Below are 23,490 nucleotides of genomic sequence, written 5' to 3'. Positions count from 1 at the left end.
CCAGTGCTCTCGTTTCTATAAAACAACAGAGACCACAGAGCCACTTACTCTCACAAACTGCATCAAGCCGATCGCCCACCTCAGCTCAGTCATCCTCACCGCATCCATTACAACCAGTTCTCTTTCGCTTCGCTGTTTCTTGCAGAGGTGCAATGTTCTTAACACTATGATGCTTGTTCACGTTCCCACGGCCGCTGATTCATTTCCCCTTTGCACCGCTGTAACTTTGTGAGATTTGTGTCACTGCACTAAAGTTAAAGTCCAGTGAAGTCGCTTCTTGTGTCAGGTTGACTGCTCAGTCATCAGATTTAGGAGGAGGCTTTCCTCAGGCTTATTCACATCCAATGCAATATGTTTCATGGAACTTCTCATTGAATATAATTACATTTTAATTCAGCCATTCAAATCATGAGCAAAATATGCCTGATTATGAATACATCTAATGGAAATAATTGAGATTAGGTGGATATAGATGTGCTAGCTGTGGTTCAATCACTAGAATGCACAGTATATCTATACACAGCTGAACTGAGGGTAATATAATCTCTGGAGGTTTTTGATGTGTTAGTCCAGCGCTCTGTAACCGCCCACACCAGAATAGATCATTCCCCCCTTATTTCCAACACACTTGGCCTACACAGTAAACAAAGTAGACGAGTTTAGGTCCCTCGTCAACTGAAGTATTTCCACTGCCAGAGCCCTAATGTGGCTGTAGTTGCACACACGTCATTAGAGCAGAGAAGGCAGAGGTGGGCCTTATTATTTTTAATAATCTCCTGTTTTTGCTGCTTCTTAATCCTGGGAGATCTGCAGTCGGCAGTGATCGTCAGTCCTGACTCCTTCCTCCTCCTCCTCTGTGTTCAGTCGTAATGATGCTCTGTCACACGGGCGCCGTCACACTGCAGGATGCTTTGCTGCTGATCGACCTTAAAGTTGAAACTATAATTGACACAACTCAGTTTTAACTCGGCCGTTTAAAAACAGTAAAGTCGCCCGTGTCGGTTCTGTCGCTCTCTAAAGAAGTGAGGAATAATTCTAGTTTCAATTTAGCAGATAACAGACAGATCTTGAATAGTTCAACATCACAACACTGAGGCCTCTGCACATCTCTCACATCTCATCTTTGCAGAATTACCTGCATTTGACTGGAATCCTCTGCAAGACGCCAGCAGCCGTTGTAAGAGGGATGTAATACAGAGTGGATTATGTCTGATCTGTATTCAGTGCTCATTCTGACAAAACCTTAATCTTCTGCTTCACATGAGGCTTTTATCAGTTTCAGTGCAGCCTGGAGATCACGGTGTTTTAGTAATTGAAAATGCAAACAGGTAGTCAGCATGCACAGTAAGAAAATGTGTTCCAAGACTCTCGTACGTGCATGCTCATTTGGAAAGCACAGAGGGTGCACAGTGCACACAATAATCAATAGATGAGTCATTAAGTACTGAAATGTAGCGAATTTAATAAAGCGCTGGTTCCACGGTGTCCTCAGCCTGGCTGTGTGAAGGTTGAAGATACAGAGAACCTTCCAGGGCCCACCAGCAGTGCTGCATTTCATTTCCCAGAGAGTCAAATAAAGTCACCCTCTCCCTCCAACACCCTCAAAAGTGATGCATTATATCCGTGGTGTATCCTAACGTCGAGCTGTAAGGCTTGAAAAGGCTGCATGTGAAGGATGATGCAGTGAAAATGCTACAACTTCTTCCTTTTGTTGCTTTTTCTTTGTTTAATCATGAAGGAAATGATGTTAACGTTGCAATAGTTCACTGAATCAACAGGGCACTGCTTTATCGGGACTATATTGTAGAGTTTACAGCTCCCATTGCGTCCTTTCATTTCCAAAAAAGGAACTATTATAGCTTGGTTCATTGAAAGGACCTGATTTGGTACGAATTATGCAAACAGTTCAATGGGAAACCTTCTACTCATTCATTCCGGTGAAGGATAACCTCAAGTCTTTTCACAGCAAGTCAGCAGAAGATGTTGCAGAAATGTGATATTTGTCTGCAGGAAAGCTTACAAAGACATATGTAATAAATCAATGTTTACATGGTTTAAATGGGGCAGTTCCCCTGGAAACCAACAACTTATAACCAGAACTAAATGACCTCCTGAGACTCGATCTAATAACAGTCAGACATGATGTATGGGGCTATTGCTGCTGACTGAAATCATGCCATCTAAACACTCGACAGGTCCGTTTTTCAGCAACATTTATTTACGTCACATATCAGCAGAATACAGCGTTACTCTTCACAGAAGACCAGTCCAACCAAACCGCCGTGAACATTTCTCGGCTGCTGCATCTCTGTCTGAAACAATCTTTCTTGGCTTTAGACCAGGGGTGTCAAACTCATTTTCACTCTGGGGCCACATCAGCATCACGGTCGCCCTCAAAGGGCCGGTTGTAAATGTAACCACTCCTAACATATTTAGTTTAGTTTCCCGGGATATCTGTGACTTCCACAACACGTACTAAGCAGAAATAGAGGTTATTTTTTCCATGGTTAATGGCGGACAGTTGAACGGCTTTCAGGGCGATAAGCCCCGCCCCCTCTCCGACGCGTCCAGTGCGAATGAACACAAATAGCCCCCGGTGAGACCGGCGGCGCGAATGGCTCAACTCAAAGTTTTTTTATACTCAAACATCTCCGCTCGATGTGAACTTTGAATTGGAACAGTACTTGGGCTGAGACTGATGACGTTTCACAAGTCCACGAGTTTACAAGTGCAGAGAAGTACGCATGTTGAGAAAGACACGATCACTTGTTGTAAATCCTCTTTATGGGTTGTTGCATCTCCTGTCCACCTGTTGTGATCGTTTTAATGTCGGCACACAGACAACATGCTATCTCATCACTTCGACTTTCTATCTCATAATTTCGACCATGGGGATATTTTTATTTTCACATCTAACTTTTAATTTTTGTAAAAAAAAAAATAATAATAAAAATAATTTATTTTTTTTAATTTTTTTTTTGCTGGCGGATTCGCGGGCCACATAAAATGACGTGGCGGGCCGGATGCGGCCCGCGGGCCGGATGTTTGACACCCCTGTTCTAGAATAAGGTTCTAGGATGACACTTCGATGATGTCATGTTTAGTGATGTCACGGAATTCTTTAACCGCCTTTGATCATCAAAGGCGGTTAAAGAATTCCGTGACATCACTAAACATGACATCATCGAAGGCTCTAGAATGTCAATGCAGTCAGTGTCATTCTAGAACCTTATTCTACTTAGTTATCATTTGACATCCATCAGAGAGACATACTCAAAGTAGCACTCAAGCAACAATAGCGCATTACCATTGTGAAAAAATACAGGACTTGAGAACAGCCAAAATGGACTTTCAAAAGACAGACAACGAGCAGGCATCAACAAGTGTTGCCTTGAAGGAGAAAATGGCCGCCAAAGAGCTCATTTTGGACCGTGAGGAACAGAAAAGAATCAGGGTTCTCTGTGAAAGGCAGGCAGCAGAAATTGTTGACATGAAGAAGCAGATGGCCAGCAAAGAGCTCACTTGGGACAATGAGAAACTGGAAATAATCAGGGTTAAGAAATCAGAAATTCTTGCCATGAAGAAGCGGATGGCCTCAGAAGAGCACATTTGGAACCGTGAGAAAAAGCAAATAATCGATGCTTTCAAGTCAGAGCTAGAGCTTAGAAAAAAAGAAAAGGTGGTCACAGAGAAGAAGAAGGACGAAATTATCCTTTCTCTTACTCAAAGACTGCTTGAAAAGCAGAACGAGAATGCCGAGTTCAACCAGGTTGTAAAGTCCTTGAAAGAGAACAACGAGATGATGGCCACGGAGGCAAAATTCGAAACTGAGGAACAGAACTTGCTGAAGCAGACCATCCTGGACCTGGAGAGCTACGCTAAAACGCTCCAGGAACATAACATCAGCCTTCGAGAGCTCACCAAACAAACTGACAAGGAGAAGGAGCAGTTTGAAAAGGAGCAGAAGGAGCTGAAGCAGACCATCCTGGACCTGGAGAGCTACGCTACTCAGAAAGACAGCGAGCTCATCCGGAGCGAGGCGGAGTGGAAAATAAAACTCACGGCTCTGGAAGATCGGATGAGAAGCGAACTTGCTGCAAAGGAGGAGAGCTTCCAGAGAGAAAACGCTGACCTCCAGGTAGATAACCTCAGGCTTCAAGTGCTCGCCCAACAAACTGACAAGGAGAAGGCGCAGATTAAGAAGGAGGAGAAGAAGGCCAGGAAGGAGGCGGAAAATACGCTGAAGGAGGAGAGGAAGGAGGCGGAAAATACGCTGAAGAAGGAGAGGAAGGAGGAGGAGAAGAGGGAGAAGAAAGAGATGGAAGAGAACAAGAAGAGAGAAAAGGAGGAATTGAAAAGACAGAAGAAGGAGAAGAAGGACAATGAGGAAAGAGAAAAGGAGGAAGTGAAAAGGCAAAAGAAAGAAAAGAAATTGATGGAGAAGAGAGAGGAGAGGAAGTAGAAAAGAGAAGCAACATCCTTTCTCTTCTCCTCACTCATCCCCACTTCTAACCTATCCCCACTTCTACCCTAACCTACCCGGCCTTAGTTTTATTTTGTATATTTATGTGAGTGGCAACATTTGCTCAACTTGAGTTGTGCTTTGTCTGGTAGTGTCGCTTCATTTACCGCTTTTATTAATCGTCACTGTCTCTAAACATATGCGACGTACTGGAGACACACTGGTTATAAACTGTCCGTGTGAAGAATGAACCTATAAGAGTCTGTTCATTCTTGGTTCAAGACTCTGGTCTCTTTGACCACTTTTCTCTTTTTGGAGAACGTTATGTGAAATAACTTCTCTGACTCAAGCATTATTCTCCTGCTCTTCCTTCTCTTTCCTCGTCTCTCCCCCGGTGTGTGTACATCTCACTCGAGTCAGGAAACTTGTCAGAATAGCCATATTTGATTGGCTGAGCTGAATCACGTGATGTGATTTGCAAACTGACAAGGGGAAGGCACAGTTTAAGAAGGAGGAGAAGAAGGCCAGGAAAGTGGTCGAAAAGATCCTGAAGAAGGACAGGAAAGAGGAGAAAGAGAGGGAGAAGACACACACACACACACACACACACACTTCTACCCTATCTACACACACACACACACACACATACTTCTACCCTATCCCCCCCCCCCTCCCCCCCGCACACACACACACACACACACACACAGACACACACATAGGCACACACTGATACTCCTCCGTGAATCGCCACCTTAACGTGGTGGAGGAGTTTGCGTGGCTCAGTGATCCTGGGAGCTATATGTTGTCCGGGGACCCTGGTAGGGTCTCCCAAGGCAAACAGGTCTCAGGGGAGAGCCCAGACTAAGAGCGGTTCAAACATTATACATTGACATATTCATCATATTCATGACATATTCATATTCATCAACACTGCCATTTATTTTGCATTCATATGACTAGGTTATATAAAACTTATCCCTGAAATGTGTTGCAGTGGATGTGAAAACAAGTACAGAATCTTACATAATGTGAAAAAAACATTTGTCAGAGAAAACCATGGATTATTTTTCCTAAATCTTTCAAATTTTGCAGTACCTAATAATTGGAATTGGTACTTTTCAGAACCTTTTGACCACTGATCAAATTGCGCCTGTAGTGCAAAGAACTGTTAGTTAGTGTTGTTTACTTTTTTTATCAGATATTTTGCTTTATTTCAATTTAATTTAGTCTTTCAAACGCTCTATGGCGCGTTTGACCTGAAGAAAGAAAATTAATCCGTTTCATTTTGAAAAGTCAGCTTTTTAAAAACCAACATTGCTCAGTTCAAAATTTTGTTTCAAAACAAAACTCCTGCTCTCTTCTCAGGTCATTAAAACCAGGTTTTGTATCCTTACTCCACGTTTGTTCGTGTTGTTTAGGTGTGCTTGGGTGACCCACATTTGTGCACTTGCCCTGTATTCACCAAGCAGGAGCCATGCAAACACATATGCTGGTATCAATAACACACACACACGCACACACACACTCACACACACACACTCAACCCTGTCTTGTGTGCAGTTGTGGTGCAGAGGTCGGCTGTGGGACTGCGTGCTCGGCGATAGTCGTCTCGTCAGAAGTTGATGGACGAACTAATAAAAACAAAAACTTCAAGGATGAAGTCAAAGGTGTATTGTGTATTTCACTATTCACTGTATACGCTCTGTGGTGATCTGCTGGTCACACGTGAAGGTGGGCATCCTTCATGACTTCAGCAGTCTAACAAAAGGAAATTTGAAACTGCTGCCAAAATAACTTTGTGTGCTATTATATTTAATATTATTACTGTTCATTTTGTCATGTGCTTTCTTGCTGTTGCGCTCATTAAAAGTGTCACATTTTACAAATGATTTATCATGTTCATGTGCTTGAATGTACAAAATCACATTTGCATTTGTGTTATGAAAATATTTTCGATTAAAGAATTAACATTGCGCAAATTTTGTAATTTTTAAGAGGTCAAATATGAAATATTGCAGGATTTAAATGATGGAAGACTTCACATGCAAACTCTATGCAAACTATAAAGTTAAGAGAAAAGGCTCCTTCAGCCTTTATCTGCTCTCAGTTGGCAGTATTTGATTATCCTGAGTTATGTTTAAGTGCGGCTTTTGAAAGTGATCTTAAAGTACCATTACGCTTTATGTCGCCCTAACTCAAACAGCTACAGCGTTTACAAGTCTTCATATTTTGTACTTTTGTACAAATATTCCGTGATACTTTATTTAGTTTTATCAATCTGTTCTATCTTTATTATTACTTTTACAACTTAGATATTTCTTCTGCTATTATTAATAAAAAATGAATCTCTTTGTTCCCAAAGAAGTCCTTCACAATACCATGACTATCAAATCACATGAAAACTCAATTTTGCACTACCAGCTTCTTAATTTCCTTCCTTAAGTTAACGTCAATGCTGTCAACACATCCAGGACCATACTTTAAACTGTCCTGATTTCAATCACCAGCAAAATACCAGCTGGTGCATCACAATTAACAATTTTGCATACATATACTGTATGTATAAAACAATTACTTTTATTAGAGCAGAGTTAGATTTCAATTAGCCTGTAACAATTTTTTGAAATGGTAATTTTTTATAAACAACAATAAATGACGAGAGTAAATGATGGATGAGATGATTTATTCAGTGTTTCCTTTAAAAAATAAAGACTGGACAAAATAATCCACAAATATATACAATGAGCGGACGTTTCAAGTCACGGTTTGCGGCTTTGAGGAGGGTGTAGGACACAAAAAGGAGGACTTTCCTTTTCTTATCAATACTTATTTTGTTCTGCACAACTATTGTGAAGTTCACAAATAAATACTCTCCAGTATGACAGGGACTTCCAGTCACCAGAGCTACGAGTGAGAGATGTGTGTTGACCAAATGTATTGCCCCAGAATCTAGTAAACTTTGATTTGTAAGTGTTCATTTTGAAGCAAATTTGATGTGTGTGTATGTGAGAGAGAGAGAGAGCGATGGCCTGCAGTGTTGTAATTAAGTTTGAAAAGTAAAACTTTGTCAGTTTGAGTAGAGGAAGATTATAGAGGAAGACAAACCTTTTATTAATACAATATATTTTCTGTAGCCTATCCCTTTTTGTAATTCTATTTTGCAGGTTTTTTAGTCTGGAGAAGTCATGTGACCAAGTGTAGTCATGTGACCACCATTCGGAACAAACATGACATCAACAAATGCTCTAGATTCTAGAGCATTTGTTGATGTCATGATGTCATGTTTGTCTAAAGTTTAGACCATTCAAATCATCACGTGTGACATTAAAACACAGAAGAACGTCTGCATTTGTTGCCTACATGTAAATATAATACTGTACAGATTGAAAAGGAAACAGAATCGTAGCAGCCAAATAAAACGTCATGAAGCAAATGAATAATTTGGATGGAAATATAAACCTATATTCACCAAATAATCATCTGAACTTGGAAATAAGATCCACAGTTAGCCACATTTATTCTCATTGGTGCAGATTTTTAAATGCCGTATTTGGTCGACAGCATTGTCCAGATGCAGCACTGGCTATAATTTGATCATAAGCTGATTCTTTTTAGTTTTAAGGAATATTAACTTAAGAATTGCTGACATCAGCATGTCTCTGGTGAGAATGTATTTGTGCTTGTAGCTTGTTCTTATACTGACTATGTGATATAAATCGTGTAACTCATAGCAACAGGCATCTCCAAATTCAGCTCTAAGACAATTTAATAATATCTCATTTCACAAAGGAATATATGCAATATCAAAGTCGAATTAATACATCTAATCAGCTTCCTGTGCGACAGACTCAACTGTCTGTCGCAGTATTAAAAAGCAATAACACAAATAGTCTTTCCAAATCCCTCTCAGCATCGTTCATATTCGAAGAAGTAAAATGGCAATCAATACTGTACGGCAGTGGAAAATATGCACATATATGATTATTAATATGCTGCAAGAGCGAGACCGCAGAACCCTCCAAATTCATATCCGCCTGAATCAAAGGGCCTTCTGCATTACATGAAACCTGTGCATTCTGAGCAGCAACAGCATTCACAAGAAATACAACCAAACAGTGCTGTTTCAAACCACACATCAACAAAAGCCCACAAAGTAAAAGCCCATTTTCTACAATAACTTCTAGCAGCACCGGAAAATAACTCCAGAGCAGGTTCCTCACTTCACAAAAAGCAAAGAAGGTGAGCGAGGCCTCGCCTGCAGACTGCGTGGTCCTTGTCCTGCAACAACAGCAATAAATGATTCAGAACGCTCCATATACTTGCAGTCTCATTCTCAGTGGTCACCGTGTTACATTGATCAGATTAACAGTGTTTTCTCAACGCTGAGAGGACACAAAGCCAGAGCGGCGTCCAAATCTGCTGCTGCAGAGTATCACAGCAGTGACCGCAGGTCCGGCTCCGAGGTGAATCAGTGGAAAGATGCTAAATAAATGAGTGTATGCTATAGATTTCCCTAAAAGGAATATTTTGGAATATATGTTTAGTATGCTCCCACATCTGTCCATTAAAATCTGTCCTTTAAAAATAGCTTATTAGCACAAAGACGTAATTTTTGTGCAGATTAAATAACGATATAATGTGTCAATTGGTGATTTTGTTGCCTTCAGATGGAGCCAGGCTAGCTGTTTCCCCCCACTTTCAGTCTTTGTGCTAAGCTAAGCTAACCAGTCACTGACTGTAGCCGCATACGTTTAACAGACAGGCGTAACAGTAGTGGTGATCTTCTCATCAAACGCTCCACCAGAAAGTGATAAAGGTCCCAAAGGTCAAACTTGTCCTCTAACTGCGGCCCGGACCGATGCACTTCTTTGTGTTTGGGTCACCGTTAGCGGGGAAATTACAGACACAAGTGCAAACACGTTCAGCTGAAGGACAACCCGATATGATTTGACTCCCTCTCCTTCTGCAAAAAACTTGAACCTCATAGGATGACATGCCATGACTAAATGACCCGAAAACAAGAGCAACAAAGTGAGGATTCTTTTCTACAGTTTTGGACTAAAGGAAACAAACTGTACAGTGGAGACGTGCTCCTCAGTCTACGTCATATACAGGAGCATCAGCAGTGGCAGGAAGAAGGTCAGGAAGAGGAGAAGCGGCCGGTTGGATGTCGCCGCCGAGGGGACGGGACGCTTCCTCTTGGGCCCGTTGCAGAGCGGGGTGTTGCAGCAGGAGATGCAGACTGAGTTCAGCCTACCGGTGCAGAACTGCTGGTATCCGGAGGAGGCGATGAGGCAAGCTCCAGACGAGGCACAGGACTTCCGATAATGTATTCCTGTTCAAAAACAACGTACAGACGAACAAACAGAGGGATCTTAAGTTTGTTAGTGAACAGTCATCCAGCTTTGAGAGGTTAAAATCACAGACTGAATAGAAAAGTGATTAATTTCGCCGTGCTGTAATTAGATTGCTGAGATTAAAGATGTAACATATCAGCGTGTGTTGCAATGCTGCAGCATTTCTTTGCACTTCAGGGCTATGGAGCTATTGACTTCCTGTCTGCTCTTATTAACTGATGTTTGTCAGCGTGGTAAATGTCCCAACAATTTGTATGCTTGTATGAAGACGGAAAAGTCATATTCTGTCGTGCTGTAACTTTTATGATTGCACTCCAGAGCCACTGACTCCCTTGAGGGTTCTCCATCCCGTAGCCTATATCCTGACGGCATTTGTGATGTGTGTCTACGACATGTTCTAGCAGCCAGGTATGTTATCATTTGAGTGCCGCTCTTATTGTGTTATTGATCTTGTGTTTACTGCAAATTCAATTTCCCCATACTGGACAAGACAACATTATGATTGTGGGTTCAATTTCTTACTCAATGATGTCACACAAAGCTACTGTTGCAGCCATTGCACCTGCAAACGTCCAATTACAAGATGTCTAACCGTGAAGCCAGGACACCCAACCTCAAGCTGTTCTCTTGCTTCAGAATATCAGTTAAATGCTTACACTGCTCACATTTACCCGCCGAAGTTGTGGATGCTGCACAAATACCGTTGTCCTTGAGTTGTGAGGGAAACAAAAGCAGGCTTCTCATTTCTAGCAGGAAACCGTTGATTTCTTTACTCTATAGCTAGCTAGCTAGCTTATTAAGCAGACGTTAGTTCTGTGTCGTTGAATATATTAAGTCATCCCCATTGATCCTTCATCTGGCTGAGGTACAGTTAGAATCCAGGCTCTGAAATATCAGCAGCCTGTCTGTGCTGTGTCGTGATGAATCCGCGGCGCTGTCCGTGGTGCTGAAGTGTGCTGCAGGGAACACGAATAAAAATGAACAAATCGCCAAATCGAGCAGCGAAGGTTACCCTTTGTTAGCATATCCAAGAGCGGTTTCTACACAGTGGGTGATACTACTCAGTACATGTGCTTGTTGTGAACGGGGCTGTTTGCATAACATAACCTTGCAACCGCATGAATGAATGTAAGCTACTTATTAAATGATGTGCCTTGGACTTGGTTTTGATTATACTGTAATGTAGTATGCTAGATAGCCCAACATGCTAATGATGGCAGCTTTAGTTAAAGCAGATAAGCAGCATTCCTTATATTTTCGCTCTTGTGTTTCTGGTTTTGGAAAGGCTATAAAAGGACACCACCCTCCAAAGTCCCAAAACGGTTGAGTTGGCGCCCTACAGGCTGAACCATTTTGTTTTCTACAACACGGTGCAAAAGTAATCTAATGTTGTGTCGGGGGCAGCTGAAGGAAAGTCTCTCCTCTCTGACGAATGAGCCGAATAAAGTGGTCCAGGGAGACAGTGTTCGCCGGGATGATGCCAGAGACGTCTTTAAAAAGTGAGCGTGACAAAAAAACGGAGGGCCTCACATATCTCTGTGTAGGTGTACAATGCATCATGGAAAACTGATGCGTTACACTGTCTGATGCTGTCTGCGAGACTGTGACTTCCAACCACACATCAATCAATACAACTCTCCATCTTTGAAGCTGAGCAAAGGCACAGAATAACAGATACCAATATATATTTTAATTAAGACACTGAAACGCACTGGGGATTTGTTGCGACCTACTCAGCCTCTTCTGCTGCGCTCAGTGAGTCAGAAGTACCAGGATGTAAAGGTGTCTGGCGGGAGGAAGAAGGTGAAGAGTATTCTGTCATTTTAAAATGCCAACAGGTGCAAACTTCACAGCTGATCTAATCTGCTGCGCTCGCATGACTTTTAATAAATGTCACATTGCAGCAAAAAATCTTTTTATCAGTGATATTATTTTAAAATGCTGATTTCCAGACAACCTTGTTTATGACTCAGCTCGTCCCAGTTGAGATATCAGAGTTTATGTTTGCCCCCTACCCCCCCTCCGATGTACATCAACGGAATTGCAAGTGTTTTACGACTTAATAATGTTGCTTTACCCTCATCTGAAGGCAAATAAATAAATTGTAATCCACAGAGGTCGAACAGCTTCTTAGTGCTGCGTTCAGCTCCGTCTCCGGTTTCCAGACGGTCACCTTTCCTCTGCAGATAAACTGGAACTCTTCTTTTCCACATGGATACTTTAGGCTGATACATCCTCAACTATCGATCTTAACCCACTCTGTCCTGGATCCCATGAAGGAATATGGAAAACCAAGAGATGTACAATCCTCCAAATTAGTATTTTAATAATGGAAAATACCTAAATCCTATGGACCAGCACCAAGCAGCCATACAGGGTTAACCTGTCACTTACCATCAGGTTTGACCAGCACCTCCTTCTGGCACATGTCCTGTACATTGACCGTGCAGTTGACGATGTACTCCGGCGTGGAGCAGTCATTGTGCTTCATCTCCTCACACTGGTAGCATTGGATCTGAAGGGCATCTCCTGAGAGAGAGCAACATATTCAAGCATGAGTGGCATCGCTGATAATAGTGTTTGTACCTGAATGCTGTAGATAAACAGTCAGTCCTTTCTTCTAGATAGGAGAAAAAAAGTTGATTGAATCCACATAAAATTTGCAGAATTTTAGAACATGGCCGTAGAAGCACAAAGGGAACAAAATCCACCTACAAGCTCTTTTAAAGCTCACAAATCAGCATATTGTGACGTGTTTGTTTAATACCCATTTTCACCCATTCCTCAAGCTTCGACACACCTGCTCTCCTCTGTTCAATGTCACCTATTCCCTGTTTCATCCATGTTGTCCTTTCTTTTGTGCAGAGTGCATTAAAAACATCCGTCCACAATATTCAGATTCTTCACATTTAGTGTGTCCAATCTCGAGGCTACATTCCTTTTCTTCTTTATGTTTAGTTAAGCTGCAGGGCTTTTATAGATTTAGCTTTGTGCGAGAGCCTTTGATGGTGTTACACCAAACAAGACTAAAGGCGCTCCACAAGAGTGCAATGTCATCTTCTCCGTCTTTTGATACTACGCCCGGCAGCAGAAGGGCAGCGCCAAGGCTTTGTGATTTCACAAAGAGCGAGTCGTTCGCCAAGTGTTATCTTTGGTGCTCTTCAGTCTGTTTTCATGGCTGTCTCATAAGTGTCAACACAGAGGATATAGATTAACACATTGAAGTGAGAAAAAGCTGTAAAAGATGGGAAACAAGCACAGAGAGGTTATTTTAACTTCCCTTTGAACCCATATATTGTTATAGCTGATAAAGCTCCATTTACAATACAAGTCTGCCAGTGTAGAGATCCCCATCCCCCGAGGTAGTACAACTGTGAGTGTCTGACACATCTTCTCATAAATAAAATATACAGCGTTTCTCGCAGCTTTTGCAAATTCCATGTGCTGCTTTTACAGCTGTCTGGATGGGCTTTTCTTATTGCCTGAAACCTCATCATTAATCTGACTTTCAGTTATATTCAGTGTCGCCGAAAGGGTGAAACATCTGTAGAAATCAAGCGGTGGGACCTGAAATGGAGAAAGTGTCATGTACAGACAATATAGTGTGTGCTGTGCAACACTCCTCTGCAATATGCATGACATATTCTCACTGGCAACTCATTGCATCAGAGGTAATGGGGAAGCCTTTCATTTTGAAAAGTTCTTTATTGCAAGTAATTACATCAGTCAGTGTTAATTGGTACACTGGATTGTTGCCTGCCAGGTTCAATTAGTATTTCTAAAAGATATCAGCATCATACGGATGCATTCAATTAAAAAAAACTCAAAGTCCAGTAAACACGCCTGCCCTCGCTTTCCAAAATATCCCACAAAGGCCAGCGGTCCCCACTGATATATGTTAGTAGTGTAATTATTGAAATGGCACCAAACATTAATCTCAACTCCGACAGCGCCATCAAACGCATCTGATAAAGGTCCACATATAACATCACAGCCACAGCCTAATTACTTTAAACCAAGCAAACGCCTGAAAGCTCCATCCATCACCTGAGAGGAGATTGTGTGAAAACAAGGGGCTTATTTTGGGGGAATATCAGTCACGCTGGAGGGCAAAATCCAGCGGCCGAGCTGCAGCTTATCAGTTTCATCAGAAAATATCTCTAAAAAGCTTTTTCCCCCAACAGAAAACAGAAGATGATGTAAAAGAAACTAAATCATTTACACCTTCATACAAAAGGTGCAAAACCAATATCTTCTCATCATAATCCCATTAACTGTAATCACTTCAGGCACAAGAAAACAAAATAATGACATCAGACAGGTGTACAGCTCTGGCAACTGGAGCCGATTAGCTGCAGGTCTCTCTTGTGAAAGAGGTGTTTTATCTCAATGGGAAAATACTGTGAATTTAAAATAAAAGATATGAGTGCCAGCTCCTCCAAAACGGAGCAAACTGCCACAAAAAAGGCAGCACCCTAATATTCTTTGCTTACAGGCAAGAAGAGAATCTCTCATTCTGCATCAGCCAGAGAACAATAAACAACCAGAGCCTGATAATCACAGGTTTAAGGTTGTTATTGTATTGAATATGAGTTTCTATCTTTTCCACCTCTGTGCCAAAACAGGAGAGTCCGGCACAGCGCTGTTCCTTCAGCGCGCAAAACCAGCACCAACACACAACATGATTGTTGATTGCTGTTCGTTATTTATGTTCCTGAAGTTTCCAAAAAAGTATACAAAGACAGGAAGTGAATGTTTGCATTATGCAGATCTGGATGTCCTATTTTACGCACAGACTTCACACACGTGAGGAAATGAGTTACCACGAGGCAATAGTTCGTTTTTCTAAATGTAATGGCATCGACAAAAAGGCATTTAGGAGCAGAATATCTCCATATGAAATGGTTGAAAATCGGATATGGACGCATTAGATGTAAATAATCAATATGTTTGTAATATTAGCGTTTACCCTCTGTTGCGCACGAAGGTAGATATGAAGGAAATATATCTAAGCACTTGTTTTTGCTCAACACATGCGCTCCAGACTGCGCCCTCGCACGATGACCGAACTTGCACCTACCTGCGTTGAGCAGGATTCCAAATAAAGTCGCAAAACCGAGAAGACGCATTCTCTCCCAAAAGAAGCTCCGAAGGGAAACATCAGACCAAAGGAACTTGTTCAAACGGGGGCGTGGAGGACAAACCGCCGCGGAGGAAGACCGGAGAGCAAAAGCTCCGCAAAGTGTGAAGAGTCTCTTCTCCAGCGCAACTGGAGACAAATCCAGAGCGCAGAAATCATAAAGCGCACCACGTGATGGGAGCTCATAGTTTGCTTTGTATCTCAGGCAGTAGTCTTCATGCGTTCATGACAGAGAGATGGCGATAATAGATTACAGATATTTGGCATTTTCTGGTTTTGTGACATTTGAATTATTTGCCTGTGTTGGAGACAGAAAGTTCAGTGATTCATATCAACATGACCCTCTTCTCCTTTCAATGTGGATTTTTGTGATACATATATTAATTAGGACTTCAGTGTCTCATGCGCAACAGTGACCTTTGAAATGATCTTCACAAAGACGTTGGATGGATTGTACTCGTTCACTTAATGACTCACTACTTTAAGAAGTGGCAATAGCCTCTCTTTTACATTTGATCAACTGTTATATTCTTAAATATTTCAGAAGTGTCCTGAGACCTGCAGCCTTATAATTTGTCTTTGTTGTAATTCTTTATGTATGTATTAGTATTTTCCATTTCATGTCTATTTCTATAATATCACAATCACTACTGACTTAAGTAACCTTTTTATGGCATTTTTATGAACTCTTCTGTCTGCTCCTTTGACAGTTATAATATCATAGATTAGTTCTCAGCTAAGCTCATTTGTTGTTCATTTTTATTCAGTAATCTGATTCTACTGTTTACTTTTAATGTATTTTGTGATCAATACAACATATTGAGCCTATTACTGTATGTCGAGGCAGACCGAGAGAGAAATCACCCACGCGTTCATAAACTAATTGCGTTTATTTATACGCACATAATTACCCATCAAGTGACTGTAATGGTTATAAATCCCTCCGCGCAGAGCGAACTGTCGCTGGCTCTGAGCTGCAACTCCGGCTGACAGATTGTGGGAAGCGGTGATTACACGCGATGCCCTTCGGGTGAAAGACTTCGGGTTTCCTCCAAAACCTTATTCCTACATCGAAAGAATGAATCACCTGGTGACGCACGTGCACCACGCGCAGCAAACACATATAAATATACACACACATTCAGCTCACTTTGAAATAGGAAATTTCTCATATTTATTTAGGAAATAGTTACACAAAATATAGCATTAAAGTCTGGTGTAACAGACACAATTGCACACAGTAATAATAATAATAATAACATTGATAATAATTACCAAAGTAACACTGCTGGTAACCATTTCTCTTTACAAAGGAACCAGGAACAGTTAAGGAGAGAGGTGAAGCATGACAATCACACTACAGGCTGACAGTACAAAATGTGGGAATAAATACTGGACATCTAGAAAAATACACAAGTCCTCTTCAGACTCTCTTCATACAATATTAACAGTTCCATAGAAAAATTGAAACACACAGTTGGCTGTGTTGATTAGCACCAGCTGGTCAAATTCCAGATAGAAATTTGGCATAACGTCACCTAAAAGTTCAAATATGTCTTTAAAATGAAGTGATACAATATTTCAGTAATAGCTCTTATGATCAAAATAAAGATTTTGCTTGAAACAAGAACCCCTAAAGAATTCCATAAGAGAAAGATAGATGCCATGTTTCAAACACTTAAAACCTTGGTTGAATGATTCGCAAACAATTTACATTTTGTTGTTGTTTTCTCCTCATTTGCATATATCAATCAGCAATGCCCATTCTGATATTAACTTATTTTTTACACACAACATAATATACAACTATGAAAGGAAAACTGAGGTTTGGAGAGTTCGGGTATGCTACGCTACAGGAGACTGTTTGGATTCTGGAGCTTTGCATGAGAAACTCAAAAAAAGCAGATGACTACTGAGTGTAATTTGTGTTTGTCAACATTTTCCTGATGCTTGCAGTTTAATTCTTACAATCTACATTAGTCCAGTATGTTCCCTGAGCTACCAACAATGACACTGGGTGCTTTCCAGCCAACAAGTTGGTTGTTTGCTGGACCTGTGTACCAGTCAGACAGTGAAAACTCATCTGATGACGACATGGAAGCATATAGGTTTTGCTTCACTTGACATCAGATAACCTGCTGCTAAGAAATCAGTGTTATTAGCTGAACAGTGATCATTTTCAAGTCATTTGAAAATGTTCTATGCTGTTTGCGGCTGCACAGCTGCTTAACATAACACAAAGAGAAGATTGGCAATAGGTTTAAAATGAACAGAAATGAACAGAAATGAGTATTGCTTCAAACGAGAAGTAGACGATGATGAACCAGCTGTATTATTAAGGGGTGTGATTCAACACGGGCAATATTCCGGCAACGTACTTAGCAGCAAAACATAAAATCTACTTTCCTAGCAAACAGGGATGCAATCAAAGCAACAATGTTGTTGCAACTGTTGGCCTGTGTTGCCCACCAGCGATGCCCCAAGAAGACGCGCTGCTATCGCTGCTTGAATAATCGTTCACTTTACACTCAAACTTTGTACAGTTTTTGTCACAGTGCAATGATAAGAAGTTCCCCAGCATGGAGGGAAATAATTTCAAGGAGACAACGTTTTGTATTGCTGTCTAGTCCACCACACCCAGAGGCAAGCTATTGAAAGTCCTGGTTTGGTGTTTGGGTTGAGGTTTCCTCCTCGTGTCTCCAGCTCCACTAAGTGCTACGTGTTGTCTGCAGAGAGTACAGGACTCTGCATGTTGTGGCAGGGCTGCAGTCCAGATCCAAAGAGGGATGAGAACAAACCAAGTCCAATAGAAGTATGTTTTTCTTGCAAATGCAAACAGTAAGGCTTCCACAGAGATGACAATCATCCTGAAAAGCTACTCAGAAGAAGAGAATTTGCAACGACAAAGTGACCAAGAACTTGACTTGTCCAACATGTCAGAGTAGTGGTCTGAAAACCAGAGTCGAGACTGGCCTCTGGCGCTACAGCCCCGCCTTCTTACTCGTCGCCCTACACTTCGTTGGAGCCCTGACTGGTGCAGGAGGAGAAGCTGTCGTACAGCGAGTCGCTGAGGGAGCCCACGGGATCGGCCCCCGGCTTGCTTGAGAAGCTGGAGGAGGAGGGCTCGTCCACCTTGCAGCAGTCCTCCTCGCTCTTGCCCGCATCGGCGTGGCAGTCGCCTCTGCGGCTGCCTAAGCTCGTGTCCGGGTACAGGCTGCCGCTGCTGGAGCTGCTGTCATTCAGCTTGTTCAGCGACTCCAAAGAGAAGTCGAGAGAGCTCGACTGGGCACTGACGGGCGCCTTCTCCATGGAAATCTCCTTCTGCAGAGAAAAGAAGAAACACCAATCGATAAAGAGCAACACATATGTTGAATGATGGCATATAGAAGTAGGATTTTCTGCTTCTTGTGTTGGTAAAATCTCAAATTCATGCAAAAGGAACTCCACATTCACTTGTGTTGCTTTTGCATGACAGTGGTCTGCAGTATGTAGAGGCTTTTATTACGCTCGAGGACCGAATGGATCTCATGGGTGTTGGCAGACATGCAGCTCTTCCCGTTATATGAACAGCAGTGTATGATGTATTAGTTCTGATGCACAGCTGCTTTATAGATTAGCATGGCCTGGAATGTGTAACTTGGGCAAATGTTGTGCATAGAGCTGCTATCTGTGAACACTGCTTCAATTAGCATGAGCAGCCTTCACCCTGAACGCGCTCATGATTGGGGTGACTACATGTGCTTGGAGTGGTAACAGTTAAGAAGGTATTAGAATTGAAGAATGGGATTATTGCAGGTCTCCTCACTGGACCGGATCGTGTCTTGTGGGCCTTTAGGCAACTCGGCAGTGATTACACTCAACAAGAAAAGTGCAACCATCTGCTTCTTTGGTACTTTAAATCACATGCCTATGCAACACCACTGATAATGACCTCTGAATCACACAGTCTGCAGATGAATACAACAACAAAAGCAAGCTAAAAATATTCAGGTGTTGTTTGTGATGTGCCAACTATTTAAGTATTCTACGTGATCTCGAGTGTATGTTTTAAAGAGCACCGTAGGGAGCTAGTTATAGCAATCAGCATCAAAAGCCCTCCTTCAGAGGCTGTAGACAACATTCTCTGAGTTGCTGCGTTTGTCTTCAGGAAGCCCAGCCTGGCAGAGCAGTCATCTGCACAGGTATCTTTGCAGGGCTAAGTACACACAGGAATAGCTGGAGGGACGCTCCAAACCTGGACCATTTAGAATTTAGCTGCGAGGTGCAGCTCCCACCAAACCTGAACCCAGAACTACTCCACTCAAGAAGCATGAACACATAAACACACAGCTGCATCACAAACACAGTGTAGAGTGACGTTTAAGTACAGTTTTCCACATGTTGGTACTGGAACCTGCAGGCGTTCTTTGATCTAACAAGTTCAGGTTTTGTAAGTTACCAAACTCATGACTGAAATGCTAATATGCCAGTGACGAGTTCTACAAAGGCAGCATCAAGTTTTTGCGTTAAGCTGTATGTTAGCTGTATGTTAGCTGTACGTTAGCTGTACGTTAGCTGTACGTTAGGTGTACGTTAGCTGTACGTTTGGTGTACGTTAGGTGTATGTTAGCTGTACGTTAGCTGTACGTTAGCTGTACGTTAGCTGTATGTTAGCTGTATGTTAGCTGTATGTTAGCTGTACGTTAGCTGTATGTTAGCTGTATGTTAGCTGTATGTTAGCTGTACGTTAGCTGTATGTTAGCTGTATGTTAGCTGTATGTTAGCTGTACGTTAGCTGTACGTTAGCTGTACGTTAGCTGTACGTTAGGTGTACGTTAGCTGTACGTTAGCTGTATGTTAGCTGTACGTTAGCTGTACGTTAGGTGTATGTTAGCTGTATGTTTGGTGTATGTTTGGTGTATGTTAGGTGTATGTTAGCTGTATGTTAGGTGGCATGTGTAGGTGGAGAGAGTAAAAACAATACTCATTGTTGTTCTCAGTGCTGTTCCTCATGGGCCTGGAGCAATGCTGGTTTCCTCTCCTACCAGCTGGTTAATTGCATTCACCTGCCAGCCCAGGTGTAAATTATATTCTGTGAGTGGGGTGCTCATTAAAGCCCAGAGGGCCAAGTATGAGAACTGCTGCTCGTGTTTCTTATACTGTCGAATACGTCCGTAGGACTCTGGTTTACACCATCTCATATTATTTCCATACGCAGAATAAACCTTCCATCTTAAAATCCCACCCAACCCCCCTAGTGTGCACTGATGTGACCTTTCTCAGCAGGCACGATCACAATACATTTGTAAAGAGGACAAAACCGAAAGGAAAGTTCAAGGAAATTGTGCCCAGAGGTGACACAATATAAAATGTGAAGCAGGTTTTTGCAGGTGCGAAGGTCGAGCCCAAATTAAGCACAGCCGATGAATGCAGATTCGACTTGTTCAATTCTACTTCAACACCCACGCGTTGCTGTTCACAACACCATTTTTATGTATCGTCAGCCCTTAAAATTGTCGTTTTATGGCCTCGGGATACGAAAGAGTGTGTGACGTGATGGGGATCAGTGATTAGCAGAGCTGTGCGACAGTGAAGAACAGTCTGCAGGTCTTTCCTCTCTCAGCTACCCCTCCGTATCTCGCTCCGGTCGGAAACAAGAAGAAAGAAAAGGAACGGCTGTCTTATCGCTGATTGGATTGGATTTTGGAGGAACACAATTACCAGCGGATCGAACCTTCCCGGTGCAGGTCTCTGTACCACCTGCGGGTTCAGCCGAAATGATGGCTGCACACATAACGGATGCTGCAGGCAGACGTCTCAGCAAGAGTCTCCCATTTGACAACACGAGGGGCCAAATCTGCAATTGGTTCTGCATCACATGTCAGTAATGGGACGTCTCAACTCAAATTCAGTAAAGCTGCTTCAAAAGCTTATCGAAAGAGTCTTTTATTGTGAGCAAGACACGTTTCCTCCTTTTCCCCTGCTGCTAGTTATTAGTCACTGAGGTTAGTGCTGATGGTGATCGTTCATGAAAATGCGTCTACTCAACAAGACATGCTCATTTTTGTAAGACAGTAATGGAACACATCCAATGGTGACGGTAGCATGAGGTGTTTTGAAGGTGACGAATCCAAAGCTCAGTTTGGTCACTATTGTGTTCGGACGAAGAAAGTTATTGGAAAACTTACATTGCTGCTAATAATTGTTGCTATTTTGACATCGAGCCCATGATATTGTATCGACAGATTGATTCTGAATTTACTTTTCATTGCAGACGATGGTGAAAAAGAATATGCGTCGTCTTGGCTGCCATTATTCTGAAAATGATTTTATCGCCATCTCACTCCTGCTGGTTAGCAATGCCATCAATCCGACAGCAACTCAAGGGGAGCGCGTATTCCTGCTGCTGGTATTTATTTGTACACTGATATAGTTTTGGTTATCCAGTTCAAATTTCATGTCAGCTGAAATGTTCCCGTTCCGTCGCCGTGAAATCATTGCTCAAGGTAACAAGCTGCTCCCCGCTCGGGGAGATGCTGTGCATGGTGATTTGTTGTGCACTGGTTTTGGACCCGCGTCACATAAACCCGAGGAATCTCCCCAACTTCACAGACAAGTCCTGATGTTGCTCTCCTGCAGCAATTTCTTTCTTCTTAATGCAGACAAAGGGTGGAAACAGGAAAGAGAAAACGGTGAATAAGCAGGAAAAGGAATGTAAAGAAACTTTGGAACAAAAGCGGGAGGTCAACAGAGAAGAGAGTTGTATGGGAGTGACGGAAATAGAGAGACGCAAAACTGGAAGGTAGACAAGAAAAGACATGGGAGAAAGAGAGACTCTGAGGAAGGAGAGGATAGGAGGAGAAGGGGGTGGGGGCCGCCGTTAGCAGGGCTGTCAGGTGCTGTCAAGATGATGAATGGGAGGCCAGCGCAGACTGTGAGGGCTCTGATGGGAGCCGCTGAGCTTTACATCACTCTCCTGAGTGTTTGTGAAAGGTTATTAAAGGCGCTTAAATCGCCGGGCTCCGACACAGGCCAAACTGCCCGCCAATGACCACGTCTCCCAAGTCAAAAGCTGCCGAGCCACGACAAAAGGAAAGCTCAGGTATGGCCGTGTGCTGAGAGGGGTGAGGAGGTGATGACGCGCAGATGGATCGTCTTTTTAAAGGAATAATTCAGGGTAAACGGTTCAACAGCAGTCATCCATCATTATGGCTGCTTCACAGCTTAGGAATAAGGTTGTCAAAAGGAAAGCCAACTTGGAATATTAAGTCTTCAAAGTCTTGTTTTCTGACAAAACGTTTTCTTTACCAGCAAAGTACTTGTTTTCTTGGTTACCTCCACCTCTGCTTGCGTTTTGACAGCACAGGACGTGACGGCAGGTTGTTTTGGGAGTCGAGCTCTTGACCTCTCCGCTTTGGTTCGGTCGCGTTGAGCTCTACAGGCTTCCCTACTCAGAAATGCAGCCTACCGCGTCCAATTCAACGAGAGACCGGGTGGAGGATGAGACAAACAGACCAACGTTGGTTGTGTGATGTCTCCTGTCAGTTAATGGAGTTGTGCTTGCAGCTTGGTCGCACGGCACCATATCGAAGCGTCCTGTTCGATTCCCTGCTGGGACTCGGATCAGAATCACAAACCTCTCTTTCGCGCGAGTCTCGCTTCCAGTTGAAGTGCAAGTGCTCAACTTTGCTTTGTTAAAGTGAGCCTCTGCCTCATGCGATGATATAATACCTGATTGAAATCGTCTTTGGGCTTCGGGGGGTCAGATGGTAGAGTCAAGGACAGTTTAGCAGTGGTGCTCACGACTCATTCCACCATCCTGCAAACATCAAACATCCAAACAAATCCGTCCTTTCCTCCAGATAATGAAAAACATAGTGCTGAAACATTTAAACCCATGCAGCGTGGCTCAGGACTACACCCATCAACGATATTTAAATATATAATGTTGCTAATGAAAGCTGGAGCAGTGAGCATATTCCACCTTCCACCCATATACTCATTTGATTTAATGAGTGGGTGTAAATGCTTCACAGCTGTATATCTGATCCAGATGTTGAGTTCCAGAATGACACCAAAGGTCAAGAATAAAAACATGAATTCAGGTTTTTTTTCTCCCCTCTCATACACAATTGTTTTTTGAACTTGTATTTAGTCGGATCCTTTTTTCAGATCATAGATTTTTGCGTCAGGCGGCAGCAGTGTAAGAGGAGAGTGTGGCTGTCCCATAGAGCCGGGCCGTGCATGCTGGAGGCCATTTCATGGTCTCTGATCCTCATTTGTCATTCAGCTGTGTTAAATACTAATAGGCAAATACCCGCTGACACAAGAGGGCGAGGCGATCGAAAGCAATTAGGACGCCTTTTCTTTGAAATCTGCTACGAGTTCCAACGGTAGCAGAGACAACCTTGGGGTTTAGCAAATCCGTTGCCATCGGGAAGTATTTCAAAGGTAAAGTTGACACTGCAACGCAACAAGACTCGCTTTGACCATCTGCGAAGTCTTCTCATCGAAGTCTATGACATACAGGAATGGTGCAAATTGTATTCATG

General features: G+C 42.5%; 2 protein-coding genes across 2 annotated transcripts in view; both read right to left on the bottom strand.

The window, feature by feature from the left end:
* Nucleotides 1-9,561: 9,561 nt before the first annotated feature.
* Nucleotides 9,562-14,948, bottom strand: LOC306797485 (ly6/PLAUR domain-containing protein 1-like; the record flags this gene model as incomplete). Its single annotated transcript, XM_079296850.1, has 3 exons — nucleotides 9,562-9,797; nucleotides 12,214-12,348; nucleotides 14,900-14,948. The coding sequence occupies 3 exons, from the start codon at nucleotides 14,946-14,948 to the stop codon at nucleotides 9,562-9,564; spliced, it is 420 nt and encodes a 139-aa protein (XP_079152976.1).
* Nucleotides 14,949-16,206: 1,258 nt separating this feature from the next.
* Nucleotides 16,207-23,490, bottom strand: part of LOC306797207 (nck-associated protein 5-like) — a gene marked incomplete at its 5' end in the record, with an annotated part of 106,035 nt that continues 98,751 nt past the window's right edge. Inside the window, 1 exon segment of the mRNA XM_079296443.1 lies at nucleotides 16,207-18,280. Within this exon segment, the coding sequence (XP_079152569.1) occupies nucleotides 17,969-18,280 (312 nt within the window). The 3' untranslated portion in view covers nucleotides 16,207-17,968.

The sequence above is a fragment of the Melanostigma gelatinosum genome, assembly GCF_949748355.1.
Source record: "Melanostigma gelatinosum genome assembly, chromosome: 24".
Classification (NCBI taxonomy): domain Eukaryota; kingdom Metazoa; phylum Chordata; class Actinopteri; order Perciformes; family Zoarcidae; genus Melanostigma; species Melanostigma gelatinosum.
This window is presented reverse-complemented; position numbering and strand designations above follow the sequence as displayed.